Consider the following 25016-nt stretch of genomic DNA (forward strand, 5'->3'; position numbering starts at 1 on the left):
TGATCACGAATTACCTAAAGTTCATTAGCTTTTTAATTAGGGGACTTCTCGCAAAGGCGAAATAACAGAACGGGATCTATTCGGCGTCGAAAGTAATTTCATGTTGAAAAACACACAGAAACGCGCACGTGCGTTGAAATATCTGTCGCGGAATTTCGCTATGCAAATGAGCCGGAACATGAACTAAGCGCGTTTCTGGCGCAGAAAGAGCGACGTGCAACCCAAGTGGGAGGGCCACGTAATTTGGAGCAGTGAAACTGATTGATGTAGGAGCTAATGGCCAGATAGACCGCTCTTCTACCCGGATAAGGCGAAGGTCGCATCGTTTCTGCGTTTGCAAACTGCGTATTTCTTGTTTCGGCTCATTTGCATAGCGAAATTGAGCGATGAACATTTCAACACAGGTGCGCATTTAACACATATTTCCACATGGAATGTCTTTCAACGAAGAACATATTCCTTTCCGTTCCCTCGCTTTTATCCGAAATCCCATAATTAAAGAGTTAATTAATCATTATTAGGTAATTATTGATCTTGTAGTTACATACTTTCTTCCGGAGAATGTTCACCTGTCCATATTACTCAACTGCAAACACGGCGCCTATTTTGCTTTGCTAGTTTCTAACTACAATTTATGTGACGAATAAAAGTAAACACCTGCAGAATGCTTCTTTGGCTTCACACAGCCACGTACCTGTGGCACTCCGTACAACGTCCATGAACACCGTGTGCAAATTCAAAATATGGCATGTTTATTAGTGCAGCTGGTCCTTTATATCCGCAGACATTAGAGGTTGTCCTTTAATGACTGCTGAATCTCTCTCACTGCTGCTTCACCAGTCGATTCTCTTGGGGTGTTAATGGTGATAGGGTCCATTGCTGAGGCATAGTACTCTCCTTCATGGTAGTACCAACTACATCCACAGTACCCGTGAAACCCGACATTTTTTGCATGGGGGGCAGAGATACGGAGTCGACACAGCAGCATAGTCCAATAAATCTGCTTTGAACAATGCTTCCTGACTTCCATAACTTCAATGTCACATCACTGAAAATATCCTTTGCATCGTCTACAGAAACGAGGAAGGTGTTCATGTCCAGCTTTCCTTTACCGCAATCTGCCTCACAGTTTGCGGCAGCTCATTTATCATCACGTGAATTGACCAAGCTGATTTTTGCTGATTTAACTTGTGCTACTTGTGCCCGATCGGTATTAAATGTATAAGAGAAGTTGCCAATTGATGACAGGACCTAACCGGGCTGGGATAATGCTTCATACTTGGCTCCGTCCAAGATACCTTCAAATTTGTTTCTCTTAATTCTGTACAGTGACTTCCGGCAACCTCTTCTCTAGTGTTCGGTTTACACTGCATTGTTGCGCTTTATGAGGTGCTCCCCGGAAAAGAAGCAGGAGTGAAGGAGTCTGCGCCTTCAGCTACTGCTAAATGTTAATGACATCTTTTAGATTTTCTATTTCCCACTATCTGATGCACGGCAGTATTACTAGCCAAACATTTCGCATCTGTGAAGGCACAGTGCGACTGAGAATATTACACCCAAGCTGAAATATGTGCTGTGATAGAATACAATATGCAGTGCATTGATCCAGTAAATTATCCAAATCACATTGAGTCTAATTCATTTTTGCGGGAATTCATTTATACTCATTGGAAAGCTCTACACATCTAATGTGACTATATCACAACAAACCTACTGGCGAATCGAAATGGAGAACCATTCCAATGAGAAATATCCTGCTGGGGCTCATTGGTTCAATGAGACATGACGGGGACATTCAATTAGTTTGAAGCCACCACTTCTCATCACATCTCATTAACACTTTGTGCGACTTCTCATTATATCTCATTAACATTTGCTGTGATTTCTCATTACATCTCATTAACACTTGCTGTGATTTCTCATTACATCTCATTAACACATACTGTGATTTCTCATTAAGACTCATTGAATATGGCACCTCTTTCAATGTAATATTTGTCCCAAATCATCTATTGGGAATGAGAATTTTCGCAGTCACTGAATGAGATTTGCGTACATGATATCCAATAGGTTCAATGAGATTTTCATAGGATTTTGAATGAGACGGTTTCCAGCAGGGCATGGGACAAAGGGAACGCGAACGACGTTGCTTGAAGCTCCAGTATGGGGTCCTTTCCTTTCACGAGTTGTGTTGACTTACCGCTGCCTTCTTCTATTGCGCTGCGTTGAGGAACATGTGGAGCGCTGGACCTTCGGAAGTGAACCGCAGCCACGGCAGCTAAAAGTATGAACACGAGCGCCAGGAAAAGGCAGAGCAACAGGAAGCGCCGCTTCCGTTTGGGTTCGGGCCCTTCACTCGGTTCGGCCATCTATGAAAAGACGAAATCAGGGGATTGTAATCCTGTGAAGGGGCGTAGAAAAGTAATGGCAAAAGGGCAAGGGTGCAGGCCAGCTGGTACATGGTGAAAAAATTTTGGAACCCGAGAAAAGGACACAGGAGGGACGACACGACACGTTCTCGAACACAGCAACCCTTTAATAACAGCAACACCTACGTTCCCAACAACTTCCGAATTGGTGGCGAGGCAGCAACCGACGCCACACTTACACAATTTCCCCTCGTGACAATCTCTTTGTACTCCTTTAACAGTCTGGCCACAGGGTCCCGAACAGAATCTAGGACACTTGTCTCGTCGAAGGCCGGGGAACAATTATTACAAAGTCTAAGATGGGCGACAAGTTCGGAATTCCCAGACAACGACTCCGCATTTCTCTTGTGTTCGCTGAGCCGAGTGTTTAGACACCGTCCAGTCTGACCTACATAGCAAAACCCACAACGAAGTGGTATACAATACACCACATCTTTTTGCACAGGTCACGAAAGCATTTTTGTGAGAAATACTACAGCCGGGGTTCTGTGAGAGGAAAGGGGCAAGTTTTGAGAGACGACATACATTTGAGAAGACAACCTGAATGTTAAATCTACGTGCGGCAGCCAAAATGTTGTGTGATACGGAATGATAGTACGGGATACAAACACGCGGCAATTTTTCTTTCTGAGAAACAGGTGGACGAGCGAAACCATTAGCAAAATCTAACAACTTCCGATACAGGCAATAGCCGTAACCAGCTCTCTGCAAATGGCTCACTTGGCAACCAATACTTTCAAAAACAAAGTGACAGCAGGACTTTTCGACGGCCGAACGCAAGAGGGACGTGATAACACCTGACTTGATCAGCTTTGAGTGAGAACTATTGGCGGGTAATAAGGGTTTCGCTTCCGCCTTCCCGTAGGACCAGCAAAGGCCCGGGGTTGAGCGTAAGCACAGGTCAAGGAACTGCAGTTTTTGATTCGACATGTCCTCCTGCGAGAACACCAGTTCGGGGACGGCAGAGTTTATCACAGAAACTAAGTGGGTAACAAGATCCTTCTGCGTGGACAGCACCAAAATATCATCAACATACCTTTTAACAATGATACAGTCAGAAGAAAACGGTTTCAAAGCTAGGCAGACAGCAGCATCAAGAACATTGAGGTAAATTTCTGAGAGAGCCGGCGCGACAGCAGACCCAATGCACACACCCCGAGATTGCACAAACAATTGATCATTGAAGGATATAGCCGTAGAGCCAAGATACTATTCCAGGAGACGTAAAAAGTCACTGACAGGCACACCCACCGCCGTCTGAAAACGAATCAATTGGTCTTCAATAACGTGACGGACGCGATTTAGCAACATACCAATGTTTAAGGAGTAATACAAGTCTTCTATGTCTAGTGACACCACCTCACAACACTTTCCATGAAAGCCCCCGAGTGATGGAAGCAGCTCAGAGGAACTCTTCAAAGACAGACTGTTCTGAAGTACAATGCAGGACAAGGATTTTTGCAGAAAACAGGAATGCATCTTTTGCCATGTGCCTAACTCACTGATGACAATTCTAAGTGGTAAATCAACTTTGTGGTCCTTTAGGAGGAACTTCACAGAAAGCGCTGACGATTTACAACTTTTTATCTTGTTTCCTAAGGGAATGTTCAGATCGATTAATAGCTTGGAAACGGACGCTTTTACGGATCTTAGGTTGCCGGGGAAAGGTTTGAACAGCTTGCAAATGGCTTGATTGGCTTTGGTCAAGAACAACCCTTGAGGGAGTACAGCGAATTTACCAGATTTGTCGCACTCCAACAGAACCCAGTTTTTGCTTGAAAGTTCAACACGGACGGTGGCAAGCTCCTTGGGGCACCTCTTTTTCTCCTGGGTAGAGAGCGAAGCACGTGGAATGCGGCTGACACATAGCTCCACGAAGGCAGACTTGCTGGACGGATCGGATATCCTGGAAGCAACCTCCTGAACAGCGGCTGCGGCATCGAACCTTGACGGCTTCACGGGAACGCAGAACTTGGGGGTTCTTGATAAGACAGTTGAGAGAGATGCAGGGATTTCCTCGCCAGTAAGGTTTACCACCTCAGTCTCAGCGGCGTTGGATTCAGAAGGGGGCCTGGAACCAGCCGACGTGGGTGAAGCCTGACGGTATAGCCAGAACACTTCCGCTTTGCAAGAATCCCATCGACGCCCGAATTCCCAGCATGCCAGGTGTTTCCACTGCTTGAAGTAGGAAGTCTCACGGAAGTCAGGACCTAGGACACGGTGCCAAAGGCTGTCGGTGACCAAGCGAAGGTATCTTAGGTGACGAACTAGCAGATTCTTGTGAGCCCGAAGAAATTTCGCTGTCGTTGACCACGGAAAGAGAGTGTTACCAAGGAGTGAGGTGAACCTCGGGTGGGCTTCCCGACGACGGAGGGAAATCTTGATAAGGGCGATCTCCGCTTCAGTGTTAGCAATAGCAACACCAAACTTGCACAGACTGTAGAGGGCCACGGGACGAAGGACAGACTCAGAAATGTCGGACAACGCGGTAAAACTAACAAATCCTGCATACGGGAACAGTAATGGCAAAAGGGCAAGGGTGCAGGCCAGCTGGTACATTGTGAAAAAATTTTGGAACCCGAGAAAAGGACACAGGAGGGACGACACGACACGTTCTCGAACACAGCAACCCTTTAATAACAGCAACACCTACGTTCCCAACAACTTCCGAATTAGTGGCGAGGGAGCAACCGACGCCACACTTACACAATTTCCCCTCGTGACAATCTCTTTGTACTCCTTTAACAGTCTGGAGTCCTTTAGGGGAAATTGAAATTGAAAGAACCCAGTTTTTGCTTGAAAGTTCAACACGGACGGTGGCAAGCTCCTTGGGGCACCTCTTTTTCTCCTGGGTAGAGAGCGAAGCACGTGGAATGCGGCTGACACATAGCTCCACGAAGGCAGACTTGCTGGACGGATCGGATATCCTGGACGCAACCTTCTGAACAGCGGCTGCGGCATCGAACCTTGACGGCTTCACGGGAACGCAGAACTTGGGGGTTCTTGATAAGACAGTTGAGAGAGATGCAGGGATTTCCTCGCCAGTAAGGTTTACCACCTCAGTCTCAGCGGCAGGGGCGCCGGAACAGGGGGACCAGGGGGAGCGACGGCTCCCCCACATTTACGAATGGGGGAGCACGGCTCCCCCAGTGTCAGCCCAGCGTCGTATTCTTCTACGGTGTAACGGAAAGGCCCGTGCATGTGTTCTTTCGGCAGCCATAAATTTAGAGAGCAATAAACAGAGAGCCTACCACTGGTCACTGTGCGGAGACCGTTTGAGAATAGCTACATACCAAATGTGTCAGGTTCGCAGGGTTCTGGAGTTGACCATGGCAAGGTTTGTGGTACGAAGTGCACTGTCGAGGTTTCGAAGTGCAATAAATCAGTCCGAAAGTCTGTACCGGTAGGCGCGAGCATTGCCAGACTCATCCACGGTGAGTGGGTTTTGGGGGGGGGGATAGAGGCGCAAACGGGAATCACGAAAGACACGCAAGACACAAGACATCTGGGGGAAATAAGGATACAAAGATACCGCCCGGTTCAAGGTTGTTATAGGGGCGGTTTGCCAGGTGCAGCCACAGATTTCAGTCGGTTGTGGCCAGGGTACCCACTTCGAGCTGGCGTGTGAGACCTGTAGTACGACAATAAGTGCGATTGACTGAGACAAAACGTCGCACCGGTGTTGTGTTCACGTGTCGGATTCCAACGGCAACGTCGAGGGAGCGCCATCAAGTTGTCGCCTGCAGCAGCGTTACATGATTATCAAACGCCATAGACATTGGAGAAGGCCACACCTCTGGTAAGAGATATGTATCGCAGCTTGTTTGTTGTCTTCATATTACGTATATGTTCACTTGTCACAGTCAAATATTCTGGCGGTTAAGCGGATTGCTGGCTCCTCACTTTCCACCGTACTGATGTCCAAAACTACCCGCTATTGTCATTTACCCGGCTTTTCCTATTGAGTCGCCCTGGACTGATAACGACAGCGTGACACCCAGTCAAAGAGCTGGGTGTCAAAGGGATTCTTGTGTCAAAGGGATTCTTCTTCAAAGGGACATTCTTGCTGAGCTCCAGACCGCCCCAGGAAATGGTGGTTTCTTCGCAGAAGGCTTGCGGATCGGACGATATTCGCTTCCAGTCGCGGCACGCGTACATGCCGCGACGACGGTTCCCGGGGACAAGTCCCCGAAGTTCCTTACACATTACTTGACATAGAGGTCTAGGCACTGCGCAGAAGTAAAAAAAAAGCCGGACGCACTGAACGCATACCAACTAGCCCACCACCAAGCGTTATTTCATTACAATACTTCTGCAATGCTATTTTAGGTCTACTGTACAAATATGCAGATGTCGTTTGCCTGTAGCACGTTTACAGTTTGTGTAGCAACCCTGTATAACGCCAGCATGAGCCCTCAAGGAAAATAAGTGATGATGATGATGATGATGTTTATGGTAGCACTTTTTTTCCCTCCCCCACTGGAAAAATAGTTCCGACGCCACTGCAGCGGCGTTGGATTCAGAAGGGGGCCTGGAACCAGCCGACGTGGGTGAAGCCTGACGGCATAGCCAGAACACTTCCGCTTTGCAAGAATCCCATCGACGCCCGAATTCACAGCATACCAGGTGTTTCCACTGCTTGAAGTAGGAAGTCTCACGGAAGTCAGGACCTAGGACACGGTGCCAAAGGCTGTCGGTGACCAAGCGAAGGTCTCTTAGGTGACGAACTAGCAGATTCTTGTGAGCCCGAAGAAATTTCGCTGTCGTTGACCACGGAAGGAGAGTGTTACCAAGGAGTGAGGTAAACCTCGGGTGGGCTTCCCGACGACGGAGGGAAATCTTGATAAGGGCGATCTCCGCTTCAGTGTTAGCAATAGCAACACCAAACTTGCACAGACTGTAGAGGGCGACGGGACGAAGGACAGACTCAGAAATGTCGGACAACGCGGTAAAACTAACAAATCCTGCATACGGGAACAGTAATGGCAAAAGGGCAAGGGTGCAGGCCAGCTGGTACATGGTGAAAAAATTTTGGAACCCGAGAAAAGGACACAGGAGGGACGACACGACACTTTCTCGAACACAGCAACCCTTTAATAACAGCAACACCTACGTTCCCAACAACTTCCGAATTGGTGGCGAGGCAGCAACCGACGCCACACTTACACAATTTCCCCTAAAGGACTCCAGACTGTTAAAGGAGTACAAAGAGATTGTCACGAGGGGAAATTGTGTAAGTGTGGCGTCGGTTGCTCCCTCGCCACTAATTCGGAAGTTGTTGGGAACGTAGGTGTTGCTGTTATTAAAGGGTTGCTGTGTTCGAGAACGTGTCGTGTCGTCCCTCCTGTGTCCTTTTCTCGGGTTCCAAAATTTTTTCACAATGTACCAGCTGGCCTGCACCCTTGCCCTTTTGCCATTACTGTTCCCGTATGCAGGATTTGTTAGTTTTACCGCGTTGTCCGACATTTCTGAGTCTGTCCTTCGTCCCGTGGCCCTCTACAGTCTGTGCAAGTTTGGTGTTGCTATTGCTAACACTGAAGCGGAGATCGCCCTTATCAAGATTTCCCTCCGTCGTCGGGAAGCCCACCCGAGGTTCACCTCACTCCTTGGTAACACTCTCTTTCCGTGGTCAACGACAGCGAAATTTCTTCGGGCTCACAAGAATCTGCTAGTTCGTCACCTAAGATACCTTCGCTTGGTCACCGACAGCCTTTGGCACCGTGTCCTAGGTCCTGACTTCCGTGAGACTTCCTACTTCAAGCAGTGGAAACACCTGGCATGCTGGGAATTCGGGCGTCGATGGGATTCTTGCAAAGCGGAAGTGTTCTGGCTATACCGTCAGGCTTCACCCACGTCGGCTGGTTCCAGGCCCCCTTCTGAATCCAACGCCGCTGAGACTGAGGTGGTAAACCTTACTGGCGAGGAAATCCCTGCATCTCTCTCAACTGTCTTATCAAGAACCCCCAAGTTCTGCGTTCCCGTGAAGCCGTCAAGGTTCGATGCCGCAGCCGCTGTTCAGGAGGTTGCTTCCAGGATATCCGATCCGTCCAGCAAGTCTGCCTTCGTGGAGCTATGTGTCAGCCGCATTCCACGTGCTTCGCTCTCTACCCAGGAGAAAAAGAGGTGCCCCAAGGAGCTTGCCACCGTCCGTGTTGAACTTTCAAGCAAAAACTGGGTTCTGTTGGAGTGCGACAAATCTGGTAAATTCGCTGTACTCCCTCAAGGGTTGTTCTTGACCAAAGCCAATCAAGCCATTTGCAAGCTGTTCAAACCTTTCCCCGGCAACCTAAGATCCGTAAAAGCGTCCGTTTCCAAGCTATTAATCGATCTGAACATTCCCTTAGGAAACAAGATAAAAAGTTGTAAATCGTCAGCGCTTTCTGTGAAGTTCCTCCTAAAGGACCACAAAGTTGATTTACCACTTAGAATAGTCATCAGTGAGTTAGGCACATGGCAAAAGATGCATTCCTGTTTTCTGCAAAAATCCTTGTCCTGCATTGTACTTCAGAACAGTCTGTCTTTGAAGAGTTCCTCTGAGCTGCTTCCATCACTCGGGGGCTTTCATGGAAAGTGTTGTGAGGTGGTGTCACTAGACATAGAAGACTTGTATTACTCCTTAAACATTGGTATGTTGCTAAATCGCGTCCGTCACGTTATTGAAGACCAATTGATTCGTTTTCAGACGGCGGTGGGTGTGCCTGTCAGTGACTTTTTACGTCTCCTGGAATAGTATCTTGGCTCTACGGCTATATCCTTCAATGATCAATTGTTTGTGCAATCTCGGGGTGTGTGCATTGGGTCTGCTGTCGCGCCGGCTCTCTCAGAAATTTACCTCAATGTTCTTGATGCTGCTGTCTGCCTAGCTTTGAAACCGTTTTCTTCTGACTGTATCATTGTTAAAAGGTATGTTGATGATATTTTGGTGCTGTCCACGCAGAAGGATCTTGTTACCCACTTAGTTTCTGTGATAAACTCTGCCGTCCCCGAACTGGTGTTCTCGCAGGAGGACATGTCGAATCAAAAACTGCAGTTCCTTGACCTGTGCTTACGCTCAACCCCGGGCCTTTGCTGGTCCTACGGGAAGGCGGAAGCGAAACCCTTATTACCCGCCAATAGTTCTCACTCAAAGCTGATCAAGTCAGGTGTTATCACGTCCCTCTTGCGTTCGGCCGTCGAAAAGTCCTGCTGTCACTTTGTTTTTGAAAGTATTGGTTGCCAAGTGAGCCGTTTGCAGAGAGCTGGTTACGGCTATTGCCTGTATCGGAAGTTGTTAGATTTTGCTAATGGTTTCGCTCGTCCACCTGTTTCTCAGAAAGAAAAATTGCCGCGTGTTTGTATCCCGTACTATCATTCCGTATCACACAACATTTTGGCTGCCGCACGTAGATTTAACATTCAGGTTGTCTTCTCAAATGTATGTCGTCTCTCAAAACTTGCCCCTTTCCTCTCACAGAACCCCGGCTGTAGTATTTCTCACAAAAATGCTTTCGTGACCTGTGCAAAAAGATGTGGTGTATTGTATACCACTTGGTTGTGGGTTTTGCTATGTAGGTCAGACTGGACGGTGTCTAAACACTCGGCTCAGCGAACACAAGAGAAATGCGGAGTCGTTGTCTGGGAATTCCGAACTTGTCGCCCATCTTAGACTTTGTAATAATTGTTCCCCGGCCTTCGACGAGACAAGTGTCCTAGATTCTGTTCGGGACCCTGTGGCCAGACTGTTAAAGGAGTACAAAGAGATTGTCACGAGGGGAAATTGTGTAAGTGTGGCGTCGGTTGCTGCCTCGCCACCAATTCGGAAGTTGTTGGGAACGTAGGTGTTGCTGTTATTAAAGGGTTGCTGTGTTCGAGAACGTGTCGTGTCGTCCCTCCTGTAGAAAAGTAACACGGCCCGTTCGACCAAAACAGTAGTTATTTCGTAGAAAATAAAACTAATAAATAGAGCCCGGATTCCTAGGCAAATGCCTATTTTTTTCGTGTGGTTCTAATAGTGCTTTTTCAATACAGGAGCACGAATTGGGTGCTGGGGAATCTCCTGTATCGTTCTGATAGTGCCTATATAAATGCCTATTCCGGCGTTACTGCCTGTTTTTGCGTAGGTGCCTAAGAATCCGATTAAACATCGAAAAATGCCTATAATGGCCCTTAAAAGTGGCGATGTCCCGCAGTGCATACGAAATTGACATCGGTCATCTCGCACGTAATTTTGAAATCATCAATATCGCTTCAAACAAGCGAGTATCTCAAAAGTACTGGAATGTAAGCTGAGAATTGAAAATCAGTTACTCAGTACAGTCGCTTACTCGCTCTTTCTCTCCCTTCCAGAATTGTGTTGTTGTTGCGTGGGTCGCTATTATAAAATATAGGCACGTTTGGTAACGGTTTTGTGGAAATCTGGAACTCTCAGCACTATTGCGTACTTACATCAACACTCTTAAAAATGAACTTCACCACATAGCGCGCTCCTAGCCAACCATCATCCCGAATGACAACGTTCTCGCCCTAGATTTGTTGAAAACGGGAGGCAGAGTCTATTTTGTGTCATAATGCACGGCACAGAATAGGCTCCACCTCAGTGTGAGGTTCATTTCTAAGAGCGTAGTTATTGTGAGCTGCTCTGCACGTGCATTCTGATAACCTACATTGTAAATAATATGATAATTAAGAAGAAATAGTGAAGAGAGGTGCAGAGAATGGCATCATCTTAATTATTGCACTAAGTTTATGGGCTTGCAGCATAGCAGCAGCCTCTCCGGACATCATCCGCGAAAACCTATACGGAGCATAGAGGCGCAGAGAAAAAAAAAGGGGGGGGGGGGAGGATAGAGATCGAGCAGTACGTACACAGGTAGCAGTATGTATGAGGGTCATTGTGTGAAACTTTTTAATTATTTCTCTTTCTCCTGTTTTTCTTGTCTTTTTCACGTTGAAAATGTAAGCAAAATCAACAATAGTGTGTGTAAACCGACAATTTCAGTGCTCCTGAACGTTGGGATAATCGTTCGTGAAGAACTATGTACGAAGAGCTTGAAACGCGTTCCAAATTTTCAGTGTCTCATTTGGAAAGGCTGCTCATTTGTTTCTGTTGGTGTGTCAAGCGAAGTTTTTCATTGATGAATTTTACATGCGAATGCCTAATAACTATACGGCTCAGCAGTTCTTTTTTCTATATTTTCTACTCTAAGGTGTTTTGCTGTAATTGCGGTCGAGGGGTTTCATTACCCCTCCCCCCCCCCAGGGATGTGTACACTCTCCCTGAATTTTTCCAACCCCCCTGAGATTGCCTAATACAGCTTGACCACCAATGCATATACCCATAGATATGTATCCACAAACATATACCCCCCCCCCTTTATGGTTCGCTCCACTCGAAATCACGTTGACTTCTTATCACGCCCTGTCCCGCATCTTGGCTTCTATGCGCATTGATGATAGTGCAGTGCAAGCCGCAACAACAATGACAAAGAAGAAACTGTCGTTGCTCTTCGGTGCTGATACGAGTTGCGCAACGGAATAAAAGCTGACACCTGCCGTTTGAATTCAGCATGAGAGAGCCGCGACGGTATGGCAAGGAAAAAACTTGCCAAGATACGAAGCACAAAAGTGAACTTGCACGCAAATCGCAGGCAGTCCGAACATTTACATGGCAGCAGACACCTACGAGCGCTGGTGCTAAAGTCTGAGGAAAAGACATCATAGATGAAAATACACGTCATTTACGAAGCCTTTTGAATTTCACTGTTCATGGTAATCAACCAACATTTCTCGAAGTGCAGCACGCATAGAGAAGTCCGCGCTTCGCTTACACATCTACCTGCAAGAAATGACCCAAAATCTCCCTCTGAAACTTTGTATCATTTGCCAACTTCTTTGAGAAAAGTAAAAAGTAACCTTTCTGCAACCCCGATGACGGCAGGGGTATCTAAGGAATGCACCACAAAGAGTCACAAGTGTATTCTGCATAGCGAAGCTATAATCAACGACTTATACTAGTCCCTTGAACTGGGATTTTAACAGTGGTGACCGCAAGTTTAGAAGAGGCGCCAGCAGAGCCCTTTAAAACGGGCGAAACCCCTTGTATCATGGTGCCAAAGGCATATTCGTGACGGCTTATGCTATTGCCCTTCCCACTGGGATTGTAACCGAGGCGACCGCAAAATCCGTAAAAGACTGCAGCAGAGCCCTTTAGAACGGGCGAAACCTCTTTAATCATGGTTCCAAACAGATATTATCAATGGCTTATGGAGCTTTTCTACTGGGATTGCAACGGAAGCGACCACACAATTTGTAAAGGGCAGCAGCAGAGTCCTTTAAAACGTGCGAAACCCCTTGTATCATGGTACCAAAGGCATATTCACGACGGCTTATGCTATGCCCTTCTACTGGGATTGCGCAAGCGGCGACCGTAAAATTAGGATACGGCGGCAGCAAGGCCTTTTAAAACAGGCGACACTCCCTGCATCATGGAGCGAAAGACGTGTTGTCAGTGGCTTGTGCAATTCTATTCTGCTGGGGTTATAACACAGGCGATCGCCGAATTCAGAAAACATGACAGCACAACCATCTTAAACGAGCAAAACTCCTTGTGTCATGCTGCCAAAGACTTATTATCAACTACTTTTACTATGCCATTCTACCGAGATCATAACACAGGCGACCGCAAGTAGGAAAAGGATGCAATATAGCCCTTCAAAACTTTATCTTGTATCTTGTATCATGCTGCCAAAGACATGTCATCAATGGCTAGTGCTGTGCCCTTCTACAGGGATTGTAACAGGCTACCGCAAAATCCGGAAAATGCGGCAGCAGGGCCCTTTAAAACGATCGATGGCCCCTTGTATCATAGTTCCAAAGACATACGTATTCGCAACGGCTTATGCTATTGCCCTTCTACTGGAATTACGACGGAAGCGACCGAAAACTCCATAAAAGGCTGCAGCAGAGCCCGTTACAATGACTCAAACGACTTGTATCATGATGCCAAATAGATACTATGAACGGCTTATGCTATGCCCTTATACTGGGATTGTAACCGAGGCTACCGCAACGTTCGGCAGCAGATCGAGCCCTTAGAAAACGTGCGGAGCCCCTTTAATCGTAGTGCCAGGGCGTGCCTGCACTGTTAAAACAGAACTTCACCACATAGCACCCTCATAGCCAACCATCATTCCGAATTATATCGTTCTGTGTATTGATTCGTTGAAAATGGGAGGAAGCGCCTATCTGGGACACATTATCTTGTCCCAGATAGGCACCTCCCCCCTGTGTTGAACAAATCAGGACACATAATGATATTATTCGGAATGATGGTTGGCTAGGAGCGTGCTATGTGGTGAAGTTCTGTGTTAACAGTGTGTCTCCCCTGTACTTGGAGAGGTCGCGTTTGAGGAAACAGTAATATGCTATCAAAGTTGGGGCTTAATATGATATAATATAAAAATAATATAAAAAATGTCCAAAGCTGGTTTTACAAAATGTATACGTGAAATCCAGATTTCGGAGTTTGAGCTCCGTACCATTTTCCCCCTTTTGCACCCTGAGAGGTCGCGTTTGACAAAATCGCTTCCAAAACGGCACTCGAAATGGCCAAATGGCCAATGTCACCAACTTCGGGGCTTAATATAATTTGATATAACAATGTTATTAAAGATGTCGTAAGCTGATTTTCTAATGTTTATTTATTTATTTTACCCCAATGGCCCTTACGGGCATTACATGGGGGGTGGGAAAAACAGTTACAGTATACAACCAGTTACAATTGAGAAACATAAATGCAGTATATAAGATATAAATAAAATACTGAACATTTGCATGATGAAAGAGAACATAAAAAAAAAACGAAAAAGAGGACGTAATACAAAGGAGTTAGTACACCAATGAACAACCCGAACATACTTAATACAATTTGCAAGTAATCTAAAAGAGAAAAGCAAAAACAAACAAAAAATCAGTTTAGCGGACGTATAATGTTCAAAAATGACTGGTGGTCGTGGCTGGTGGCTATATGTCCTGGTAGATCATTCCAAATGACTATGGTGGAACAAAAGAATGACTTGGAGAATGCGTTTGTGTTACAGTGAAGACGCGTGATTTTATTAGTATGGTCTAGACGAGGGAATATGAAATCGGCACGAACGATTGGGGATTGATCTGCGGGAATGGTATGGAAGAACCGATGAAAGAGGGACAACTTTGAAATGGTACGACGATGTGCTAAGGTGGAGAGGTTAAGCTCAGCTTTCAGTGCAGATACTGATGTTGTGGTGCAGTAATTGTTGAATATGAATCGTGTTGCCCTGTTTTGGATGCGTTCAAGATTATCAATGAGGGATGTTTGGGCGGGATCCCACATTGCGGAGGCGTATTCCAGTTTTGGGCGAGTGAGAGTGAGATATGCTAAATGTTTTAAAGGGACTCTGACCAGAAGTTGTGGGAGCTCTTTCGTACTTGCAGTCGATAGAGCACCTAACACGGACTCTCCATGCGAAAATTCACGCATTAAAACCCCACACTCGAATTTTAAACATTCGACTTCATCCGAGTAGAGCACGCCTAACGTCAAACCGAGAAAACATACGTTTATATAGAATATCCACCACGGCCCACCATCAACATGATGTCAACATGAGGGCCACTGGCAACACCCACAATTGGCTCAAACGCGTCACATGGTCACACAAAAATCTGTCAATTCCCTTTATGAAATGTCATTTATATGTTAATATGTTTTTGTTACAGAGTCTCAAAAAGAAAAATATACCTTGCATTTAACACATGCAGTAGGTTTTGCGATTGCTTTTTTAATCTGCGTTGATGTTGTCCTGCGTTCCATATGGTTCCGTATCCGGTCAGCTGTAATGGCTGCCACATGACGAGCTTGCGAAAGTGTGTGATTCCCGGCTCATCCTACCTTTTTCGGGTCATTGTATTTGGTGTTGGAGTTGCACGCAATAACCTGAACGTTTCACCTATCATTGCGGCATACTGTTCTTGATCTGCTGCAAAGCAACGAACCGCTACGACAGTCACTCGCCTCAGCGAAATTCTGTTTGCTGCATATCAACGGAGCATCGGGACCTGATGATGTACTGCAAATGCGGAAGTTGAATTCTTTGAATCTTCATCTAAAGAAACAAAGTGTGCTCTCGTGTGGTTCTGACGGAAAAGCAGTTTCAACAAGGTTAGCGCATTTATTTTTCAGTTACAAGTCCACGCACTCAAAACAATACCAAGTGCATTCGATCATTCTCGTAGCTGTTCTGTAACACGTATGCTTTCTTATACGTATCCCACAGAACCCTCCGCTTCAGGAACCCAGTTATACTGTATGTGACCCATCTGATGGCTCCTGACTAGGCTATGCCGCTCTGAAGCATTGAGATGGCGAAAGGTCGTGAGGGCTGCACCTCTGCTTTCGAAAGATGAATCAGTCATTCCACACTGTGCTTGCTTACTGGCTTTGCATCGAGTCTAACAAATCCGACGTGCCTGGACTGCCGTTTTCAAGGAAGTTTGAAATGTAAGTATGTGTTATGTTGGTTTCACATATCCCCACCACATATTGAGTGTGTATATCGCTGTACTTTTGATGCTATAGCATCTCTACGTACATTATTATTACACCTAGTGTGGAAAACTCGACACCAGCCACACAATGCAAACAATTGTTTATGCCTTTTCTTCCACTGATTGTTTTTATTATAATATTATTTTAGTATAATCGTCTGATTTTTAATAGTCACAGTTTTCCCATGGTTATGGCGCACTATAGCCTGAGTTGTTTATGCGCCATTAAAATTGAATCTTCATCATCATCTGTAACTGCCATTATTCAATTGAAGTGTCATGTTTCAGTTGGATACAATGATGTGGCCAGAGATAGTTTTTCCTTTCGTTCCGGAGTTGCTCATTTCAGAAGAATAGTCACTGTGAAGTTTGTTTTCGGAAACATTAAGAGGGCTAACACCAAACGCTTTTCTTTCAGAGCATCCCTTATGCACTTGCATTTCAATTAAGATCTGTGTTACAAGAATGACAGACCACTGAACAGTGATGAACAGTAGTGATGAAAGGTGGAAGTGCTGGAACGAAGATGCGTTAATCTGTGTGAAAGGTGCCTTGTATGTGTCTGAGTCATGGCCATAGGTCACAAGCTAATTTCTGTCCTCATAAGAGGTGTCAACTATGCTCTTTCTATCTACTAACCTGCTTCACTTTAGGGTTCCCTGTAAACTAATGGAACACATCATATACCAGCATGTTGTTAACCACGTTGAGTCTATAAATTTCTTTTTTTAAATTCCAGCATGGCTTTAGAAAAGGGTATTTAGACAAAAGTAACATAATTCGGTCACAGCATTTTAAACTGTCTTGATTTCTGGGTTCACGTAGATGCAGTATTTTTTTTTATTTTGTGAGGGCTTTTGGCACTGTGTTTTATGCTTGCTTGTTGGCCAAACTAGCCCCATTAAAATTTGATCTTGCTACCATTAACTGGATATGCAGTTTCTTGACTAACCGCAACCATGCCAACAATTCGTGAGGAGAACCTATAATATCGCCACCATGCAGCATTCCTCGGGTTACATATGCATCACATATTAATCAAGTGTGAAGCAAGGCCTTTAGGTGATCGGTCTTGTATAATTACACGTCCCTCCGTTATTTAACACCACACGGTTCTTCAAACTATGACAGATAAATAAATATATTGCCAAGTAAATTGTTTACAAGGCTGATTACCCCATTTCACCACATTAACGCAAACAATTGTTAGAGTAGTGGCCCAGGGTATGAAGCTTGCCACTAATCATCACTCAAACAAAGTTTGTAATGTAGAATCCTTTACTGAAAACACCGACTTAACACAACAACTGAGAACAAAGAGAGTGAACGTTTCGTCGCCTATCCGGGTGGCATCATCGCTACAACAGAGAACAGTCACAAACAACATCGACGGAGTCAAATCAGTGGTGTGCATTCCTTCCATCCAAGGTGTTGATAGGCCATTTGAAGGGAACTGTGCCCATCAGGCATTAAGACTGTGCATATAAAGTTAAGTGCACAGACTGTGACACAACCTACATTGGCAAGACAGACAAAAGACGTAGGAAAAGACTAAAAGAGAACACAAGGGACGTTCCCAAGGCTTCTAATGCTACTGAAACCAGGACCAAATTAGTCTACTATTGTTGGCCTGATGAACATGTATTAAATTTTGATGGTGCGGTAACCTTTGCACATGACTAGCGATGAGGCCTTAGAAAGTGCTTAGAGTCCTGGTTTATCGGACGTGATGCATCAGCCTGTAATACAAACAGTGGCCCGTATGATGCGGCCGTCGGATGTGTATGATGCCCCCTTAGATAAGTAGGCTGAGGTGCTTGTCTTTGGCCCTTGGTGTACTGATGATGCCACCCAGATAGGCGGCAAAACGTTTACGCTCCGTTTTTAGTCGTTATGTTAAGCGGTGTTTGCAGTAAAGGATGCTACATTGTAAGGTCGTCACCCGGCGTTTGGAATATATTTTCAAATAAAGTAGTTGTTTTACAAAGCTCATTACATTGTAGAAATCATTCTTGTTGCCTATTGTTTAGGGGATACCATTCTTGCAGTCACGTGGAGCACTGAAGGGCCAATTTCAAAAGCAAAGGCCATCTGATTTATGTTCTTGCCAACATGGCACAGCGTACGCACAAGGTAGCTCCATTTCAGGAGCCTGAGAACACTCAAAGTAACTAGTGTGCTAGAATTAGATATTGTCTGCAGCATTACATATTTGCTTTTGCTAGGGCAACTAAGAAGGGTGGATAGAAAGACAATGACAGCCTGTTTCCACAGAAGACACTCCGATTCATAACAATTTCCTGCAAGAGAGCTAAGGCTTTTCCAGATTACTAGAACACAGGTACCGGATTGTAGATAACAAGAACTCATACACCAGAGTTCAGAGTTGCACACACCCTGCTTTCCATCAAAACTGTTAAAAGGCGTGACCCCCTAAACCTGCACAAAATTTCTGGAGTGTCTTCGCTGGGCACTGTCGCTGTTCATCTCATAAGGTGCTCTCTATGAACCTGACTCCCTGTTCTGGATGCACTGCCTGAGGGAACTCCAGCATGCTTTCCCAACATGAATGGTTGCAACTTCTACGAGCAGTGTTGTATTTACTGAAAGCAATATGAAATGCTATGCCTTGACAGGTTATGTTGATATCCTTCTTAAGACCGTAGAGAGATGTTGCTTGCTGCCCTTATTCCAAATCGCACTATCAGAAACAAGCCCACTTGCCACCAGGCCGATGAGTATTTCCTCACAGTCAGGGCAATCAAGGGAATCAATCACTGAGGCTCAGAAAAGCTGTTTTCTATGTGGATCTCATCCAGGACAGAGACATGAGTAGCCCCAAGAAAGCACCAGGTTTCTTTGAATTTAGATGTTCATCTTTTAATTTCCTCCTTCCCCCTTTTTTATGTAGTACCTGATTTAGCCTTTTACAGCTTTAGAGATTGAGGATGTGGAGGTGATGTAAGAGGTGGTATTAGCCTTTAGGCACAATGAGGCAAAGTGTGACAACAAACCTTCTGAGAATGTTTATGTATCGTACACACAGAGAGGATAGGTATTACAATAGATGTTACACCTTTTTCTGGTTTTGATATTTATTTATTCATGAATATACCTCAAAGGCCCTTGCGGGCATTACATGAGGGGGGACAACATGGGTCACTTAACAAATACAGAAGTTACAAGGAACATACATATTTGAAAGGCAGACGCTGCTTTTCATTTGTTCAGCAGTTTTGCTCAAGAAATTGTAGCAACGGTACACAATGTCACAACGAAAGGAGTGCTCATCTACCCTTCCGCAAGACTCATTAAAAAGGACACAACATACTGAACTGATGAACCATGCATCATCCTGAGAGCTATAAGTAATCCTAAATACAGATGCTGAATTAGTTTAAATGTGATAGACGAGCTGTGCGAAGAGCTGCCTCCAGTTAGGGTGTTGGGTACTTGAAGCCTGTGGCACTTTCTGTGTGGAAGGCTCGCCAGATCCTGTTCACTGCACAGGCTGGGATGACGATGTTCTTGTTTTTCCCAAGCTTGTGGCAAAAACACGTTGCGAACTGGCGATATGCAGTATATCCATAACGTATACGCAGGTGTACATAAAATATAGTTTAGGCAAATAGGCAACCGGTCACAGTAGAGGGTGTGTGTCGTGGCATGTCTACATGTACTTGAAAGCAGGCGCGGATCTAGGGGGGGGGGGTCCAGGGGTCCGGACCCCCCTCAATTCCAGACTTGAACATAGGGTTCAATGGACCAATCCCAGCATGCACCTGGCACTTGTCCATAGCGGACCCCCCCCCCCCCCCTTCAGGAAAAATCCTAGATCTGCCCCTGCTTGAAAGCGACTGCAATTTATCTGCACACGCCCTGTATATTACTACACATGCTGTATTCTTTTAGAAACTAACGTTGTTTACTCTTCAGTGAATCGAAAGTAAGAACACTCAATATCGCTAAAAGCCTACGCTAAAAACATAAACACAGGGCAATACACAAAGAGGTGATTTAGTACATATCACCTTGACAATTACACAGTTGCCTAATAATGCTTTTCTCCAGTTCACAGTTCTGTATTATGTCGTCTTTTATGTGGTGCGCCCTGCACTGGAGTTTTTAGCGACCTTAATGCAGGAACAAACCAATTTCGAGCGCCCAAATTTTAACATCCTTCGACAGGGCCAAATGTGACTTACTTGTGAATATGGTCGCTCATACGTTCGCGCTGCCCACGTCATTCAATATCCACCTTCAGGACATTCGTATTGAGGCATAGAAGTTACAAATCTTCGTGGGTTGTAATGCACTCATATTGCTGTCATTCGGCTGCGCTTTCGAGTTCCTTGCAGCACAAGCATATTCGATCTCCTTCGGCAGTATGACACACCAGCCGCACCGGCACCTTAAACAGGAAGTACGCATTAAATATGAGGACACAAAATTTCAGAGAACACGTTTACATGTTTGATCACAGTGTGCGTTAAAAAGCTCATCGCTTACCTGTCTGTCGAAGACAGGCGACTGATCCTGTTTGCTTCATCTGTGACCGATGTTCGTAGACCGTTGACTTAGGCTCGCATTTGCGGCATCGGCGACGTTTCGAAAGCGAGGCTTCCGAACTGTTCAGCACACAGAATTTCCTTCTCCATCGCAGAAAGGTCAGAAAAAAGTTCCGGGCTCGAAGTCTCCGCATTCCTTGCTTCGACGTCCATATTGAAGATCGCTTTCCGGATGCCGCCGCTCTCACAAACTAACAGCAGAGCTTCCGGTCCGGGCGGCCAATGAAACATGAACCTCATGTTTTCGTCACGCACACGAAAATTGGCGGATATCCACTACAAAGAGGCTAGATTTCGGCGCCGATTGCGTGAGTTGAGGAGGAAAAGCCAAGCGAGTTTTCAGCTCCCCATTTGGCAAACTTTGCCGCCGCGCACAGCCAAAATATTTCGCGTGTAGCTTGGAGGCATATTATACCTTCGTAATAGATGCAAACGAAAGATTTGTTGAACTTCTGGTCAGAGTCCCTTTAAGTGAAGAGGTGCCTGCTTCAATGTTCGACGCATAAAGCCAAGTGAACGATTAGCGTTCGAGATTATGTAGTCAATGTGTGTATTCCATGCCATGTTTGCTGAAAGATGAACGCCAAGATATTTGTAAGAATCTGCTCGTGGCAGAATGAAGTTATCGATTGTGTATGAAAATAGGGGAAGGGTGCAGAGTCGTTGACGTGTGAAGGAGACAATATTACATTTGTTGATGTTCAAGGGCATTTGCCATACTGCGCACCATTCTTGTATTAGCGTTAAGTCTTTTTGTAATGTTGAGTGTTCCAGAGGAGAAGCGATTTTACGATAAATGACGCAATCGTCTGCAAAGAGTCGGACGGTTGATGTTAGGCCACTAGGTAAGTCATTTATATAGATGAGGAACAGCAGAGGTCCGAGAACAGAGCCCTGTGGTATGCCGGATGTTACTGGGATTTCGGGAGAGTGGAAATTGTTACACGAAACAAAGAGCGACCGTTTTGTATGAAATCATTCTATCCTCCGGAGGACATGATAATCCAGATTTAGAATGGAGAGCTTATAGAGAAGTTTGTTTTGTGGGACCATGTCGAATGCTTTTCGGAAATCTAAGAATGCAGCGTCCGTTCTAGAGTTAGTGTCTGCATGAGAAAGAATATCATGAACAAAACAAGCTAGCTGCGTTTCACAAGAGAAGTTTTTCCTGAATCCATGTTGCAAAGGGTAGAAGAAATTATTTTTTTCAATAAATTTAATTATTTTAGAGTATATAATGTGCTCAAAAATTTTACATGATATGCAGGTAATGGAAATAGGACGGTAGTTTTGTGCAAGCTGCGTGTCACCTGACTTGTGTACTGGGATGACCATGGCTGTTTTCCAGTCACTCGGCAGGGTATATAGAGAGATGAAGAGATTGCCTGAATATGCAACACAAAATTTCACTTGATATTAGTCTAGTGTTGTATAATATCTTGGAGTTAATTCCATCTGGTCCAGCAGATGATGACAGTTTTATGTTTTATATTATTTTACCAATGCCATGTGAACTAATGTCTATTTTAGACATCGATGCAGTAAAAGGCATTGATAAGTACGGATGAGTGCTTGAGCTGTCAGAACTGAAGACAGATGAGAAGAAGGAAGCAAATTCGGAAGCACTGAGATTATCCGGCAGAACAGTCCCGGAAGAATCCGTTAATGTGATGTGATGAGATTTCGGTGATGACAGAATGTTCCAAAATTTCTTCGGGTTGTTTTGCAACAATTTGGGAAAGTCATGGTTGTAGAATTTTTGTTTGACACTTTTGACAGAACGGCTATATTCACAGGTACAATCACGAAACGCAGCCCATGGTTATCGTCATTAGTTAATTTTGCTCGTCTATAGAGGCGTTTTTTCCTATTGAGAAGCGTCTTAAGATGCTTTGAGAACCATGGGTTGCAGGGAAATGATTTAATGTTTATTTTTGGGATGTGGGTATCAACTAGTTGCATGACACAATCACGGAAAGGAAGCCAATTATCATCAACTGTATGTAATGTGTAGTTTAGGAAGTAGTTTTCATATAAAGACATCAGGTCCTCATTAATTGCTTAATTGTTAGCTTGTTAGCTCGATTGTATGCATAAATGGTCTTGATGGTACAAGCACGTGAGGGACGTCGAGTTGTGGTTATATCGAAGGTGATGTTTTTATGATCGCTAAGACCATCAGTAATGTGTACAGATGATATATGATCCGGGTGTGATGTCAGAACAAGATCGAGGATGGATTTCGTCGTTGATGTTATTCGTGTTGGTTGTGAGATGACTTGTGTCAGGTTGAACATTAATGACAAATCAATAAATTGCGCTTCTTGTGAGAACTGTGAAGCAGTGCAGCTAGTGGTATTCCAGTTAATAGACGGGTAATTAAAATCGCCCATCAAGAAGATACGATTTGTGCGGTATTGCGAGTTGAGTTCAACCAAATCCTGGCGTAAACTGTCGTGGAAAGTAGTGTCATTTAGGTCAGGGGGTCGGTAACAAATTCCAAGTATGGTATAGACGGGAAGACACGAGATAGCGTTATCCACACTATTTCAAAAGTGTTTTGAGTGTTAGAAAGAACCGGGCACAAGTAATCCCTCGCCGCAATGAGGACACCTCCTCCTTTTCTGTGGGGTCAGTCTTTGCGGAAAATAGTGTAGCCAGGGAAATGTGTCGAAAGTTCTCCATTCGATATGGCATCAGTTAACCATGTCTCGGTTAGAGCGAAAATATCAGATGAACTGGCGTGAACAAAAGCACTCAAGTCATCAATCTTTGATAGAATACTTCGGATGTTAGTATACATGACTGATACATGTGAGGATGCCGTAGACTTTGGTGAATTTACAAGTGGACAGTTTGGTTCTAGCTATCGCGCACATTCTTTCACACAGTCGGTACTGGCATCAAAATAATACGACTTGGGCCCAATGAACAGCTTGTCGTGTCGTAGCTTAAAGCTTATGTTCTGGCCCTTTGCAAAGTCAATGAGTCGCTGACGTGCTGTACGCGTGGCCGACGAGAAGTCATTGGCGACACTAAGGCCAGATCCTTTTAGTTTTTGTCCCGTCGATATAACGCTTTTCTCTAGTTTGAAGGAGCGAAACTTTGCTATAATTGGTCGTTGTCTATCATCAGTAAATTTCCCAATGCGGTGGACTCGATCGAAATCATCCGAGGCACACTGAATGCCTAACTTGCTCGCACATATGTCAACTATTTTTGATTCGCTTTCTGTCCAAGATTCAGTAGCAGAGTCTGTCATACCATAGAACACAGCGTTATCTCTGCGGGATCTGTCCTCGAGGCATAGGTGGGCATTTTGGTGAAACCTCACTCACCCTCACGGCCCTCACGGGCACATGCCCTCACTCGCTCTCACCCTCACCGCCCTCACGAGCACATGCGCTCACTCGCCCTCGCCCTCACCGCCCTCATGAGCACATGCGCTCACTCGCCCTCACCCTCACGGCCCTCATGGGCACATGCCCTCACGGCCCTCATGGGCACATGCCCTCACTCGCCCTCACCCTCACGGCACTCACAAACGAAAGCCCTCACCCATGAGGGTCTTACCTCATAAGGTCTCCTGTGAGTACACTCATGAGGTTGTGCCCCTCATGAGACCTCCTGTGAGTGCACTCATGAGGTCTGAGGGGCGCCAGGTCTCTGTGAGTGAAGTCACTGGTGAGGCCTGAGGTGTGTGAGGTCAGTATGAGGGCGTTCAGAAATGAGGTCTAATGACGCATACAAGACGTGCGCAAATTAAATTATGAAGGCATTGATGTGTGGAATGAGTGAGGCGTGTGACCGTTCAGGCTGGAACAAACTCAAGAACTGACTCGATCGTCTTTTATTCACGCACCGGCCGGGTAGTGGCCTTCGTCTTCTTCGCCACAGTAGCCCTCCCCTCAGAAGCGACAGGGTCGCTCCAAGACACGTGCTTGGGTTGGTGGGAGGAGGTACTGAGGGTGCAGCTGTCAGAACATAAGGGGAAGGACAACGGTAAGGTGGGCGGCTCGATGAAGGCAGGCTTGAGCCTTTCGATAGAAATAGTTTCCCGACGTCCGTTGCAGTCGAGAACGAAATATTTCGGAAGGCGCTCTAAAACGTGGTATGGTCCAGTGTATGGTGGTTGTAGGGACCTCCTTAGGGCGTCCGTCCGTACGAAGACTTGGGTGGCGGACGAAACATCTGGGGAGACGAAAGTTGGGCGAGTCTGATTGGCTCTGGTTGGTGTCAGTTTGATAAGAGAGAAATGCCGGCAAAGCTTGTCAATAAAGTCGACGGAAACCGAACGGGTCGGGGTATCGTAAGCTGAAGCGTGGAAGAACTCGGCAGGAAGTCGAAGACTGGTGCCATAGACCAGCTCGGCGGACGTGCAGCCGAGGTCCTCCTTCCACGAGGTGCGAAGGCCCAGCAAGATTAATGGAAGGAAGTCATGCCAATGGGAGGG

The 25016-nt window shown here is 45.6% G+C and overlaps 1 protein-coding gene across 1 annotated transcript in view; it reads right to left on the minus strand.

The window, feature by feature from the left end:
- LOC135388567 (aminopeptidase N-like) overlaps nt 1–25016 on the minus strand; it is a 300033-nt gene that overhangs the window by 260371 nt on the left and 14646 nt on the right. Inside the window, exon 2 of the mRNA XM_064618186.1 lies at nt 2201–2369. Coding sequence (XP_064474256.1) covers nt 2201–2369 — 169 coding nt within the window. The remainder of the gene's footprint in view (nt 1–2200; nt 2370–25016) is intronic.

This window comes from Ornithodoros turicata, chromosome 3 (genome assembly GCF_037126465.1).
Source record: "Ornithodoros turicata isolate Travis chromosome 3, ASM3712646v1, whole genome shotgun sequence".
Classification (NCBI taxonomy): Eukaryota; Metazoa; Arthropoda; class Arachnida; order Ixodida; family Argasidae; genus Ornithodoros; species Ornithodoros turicata.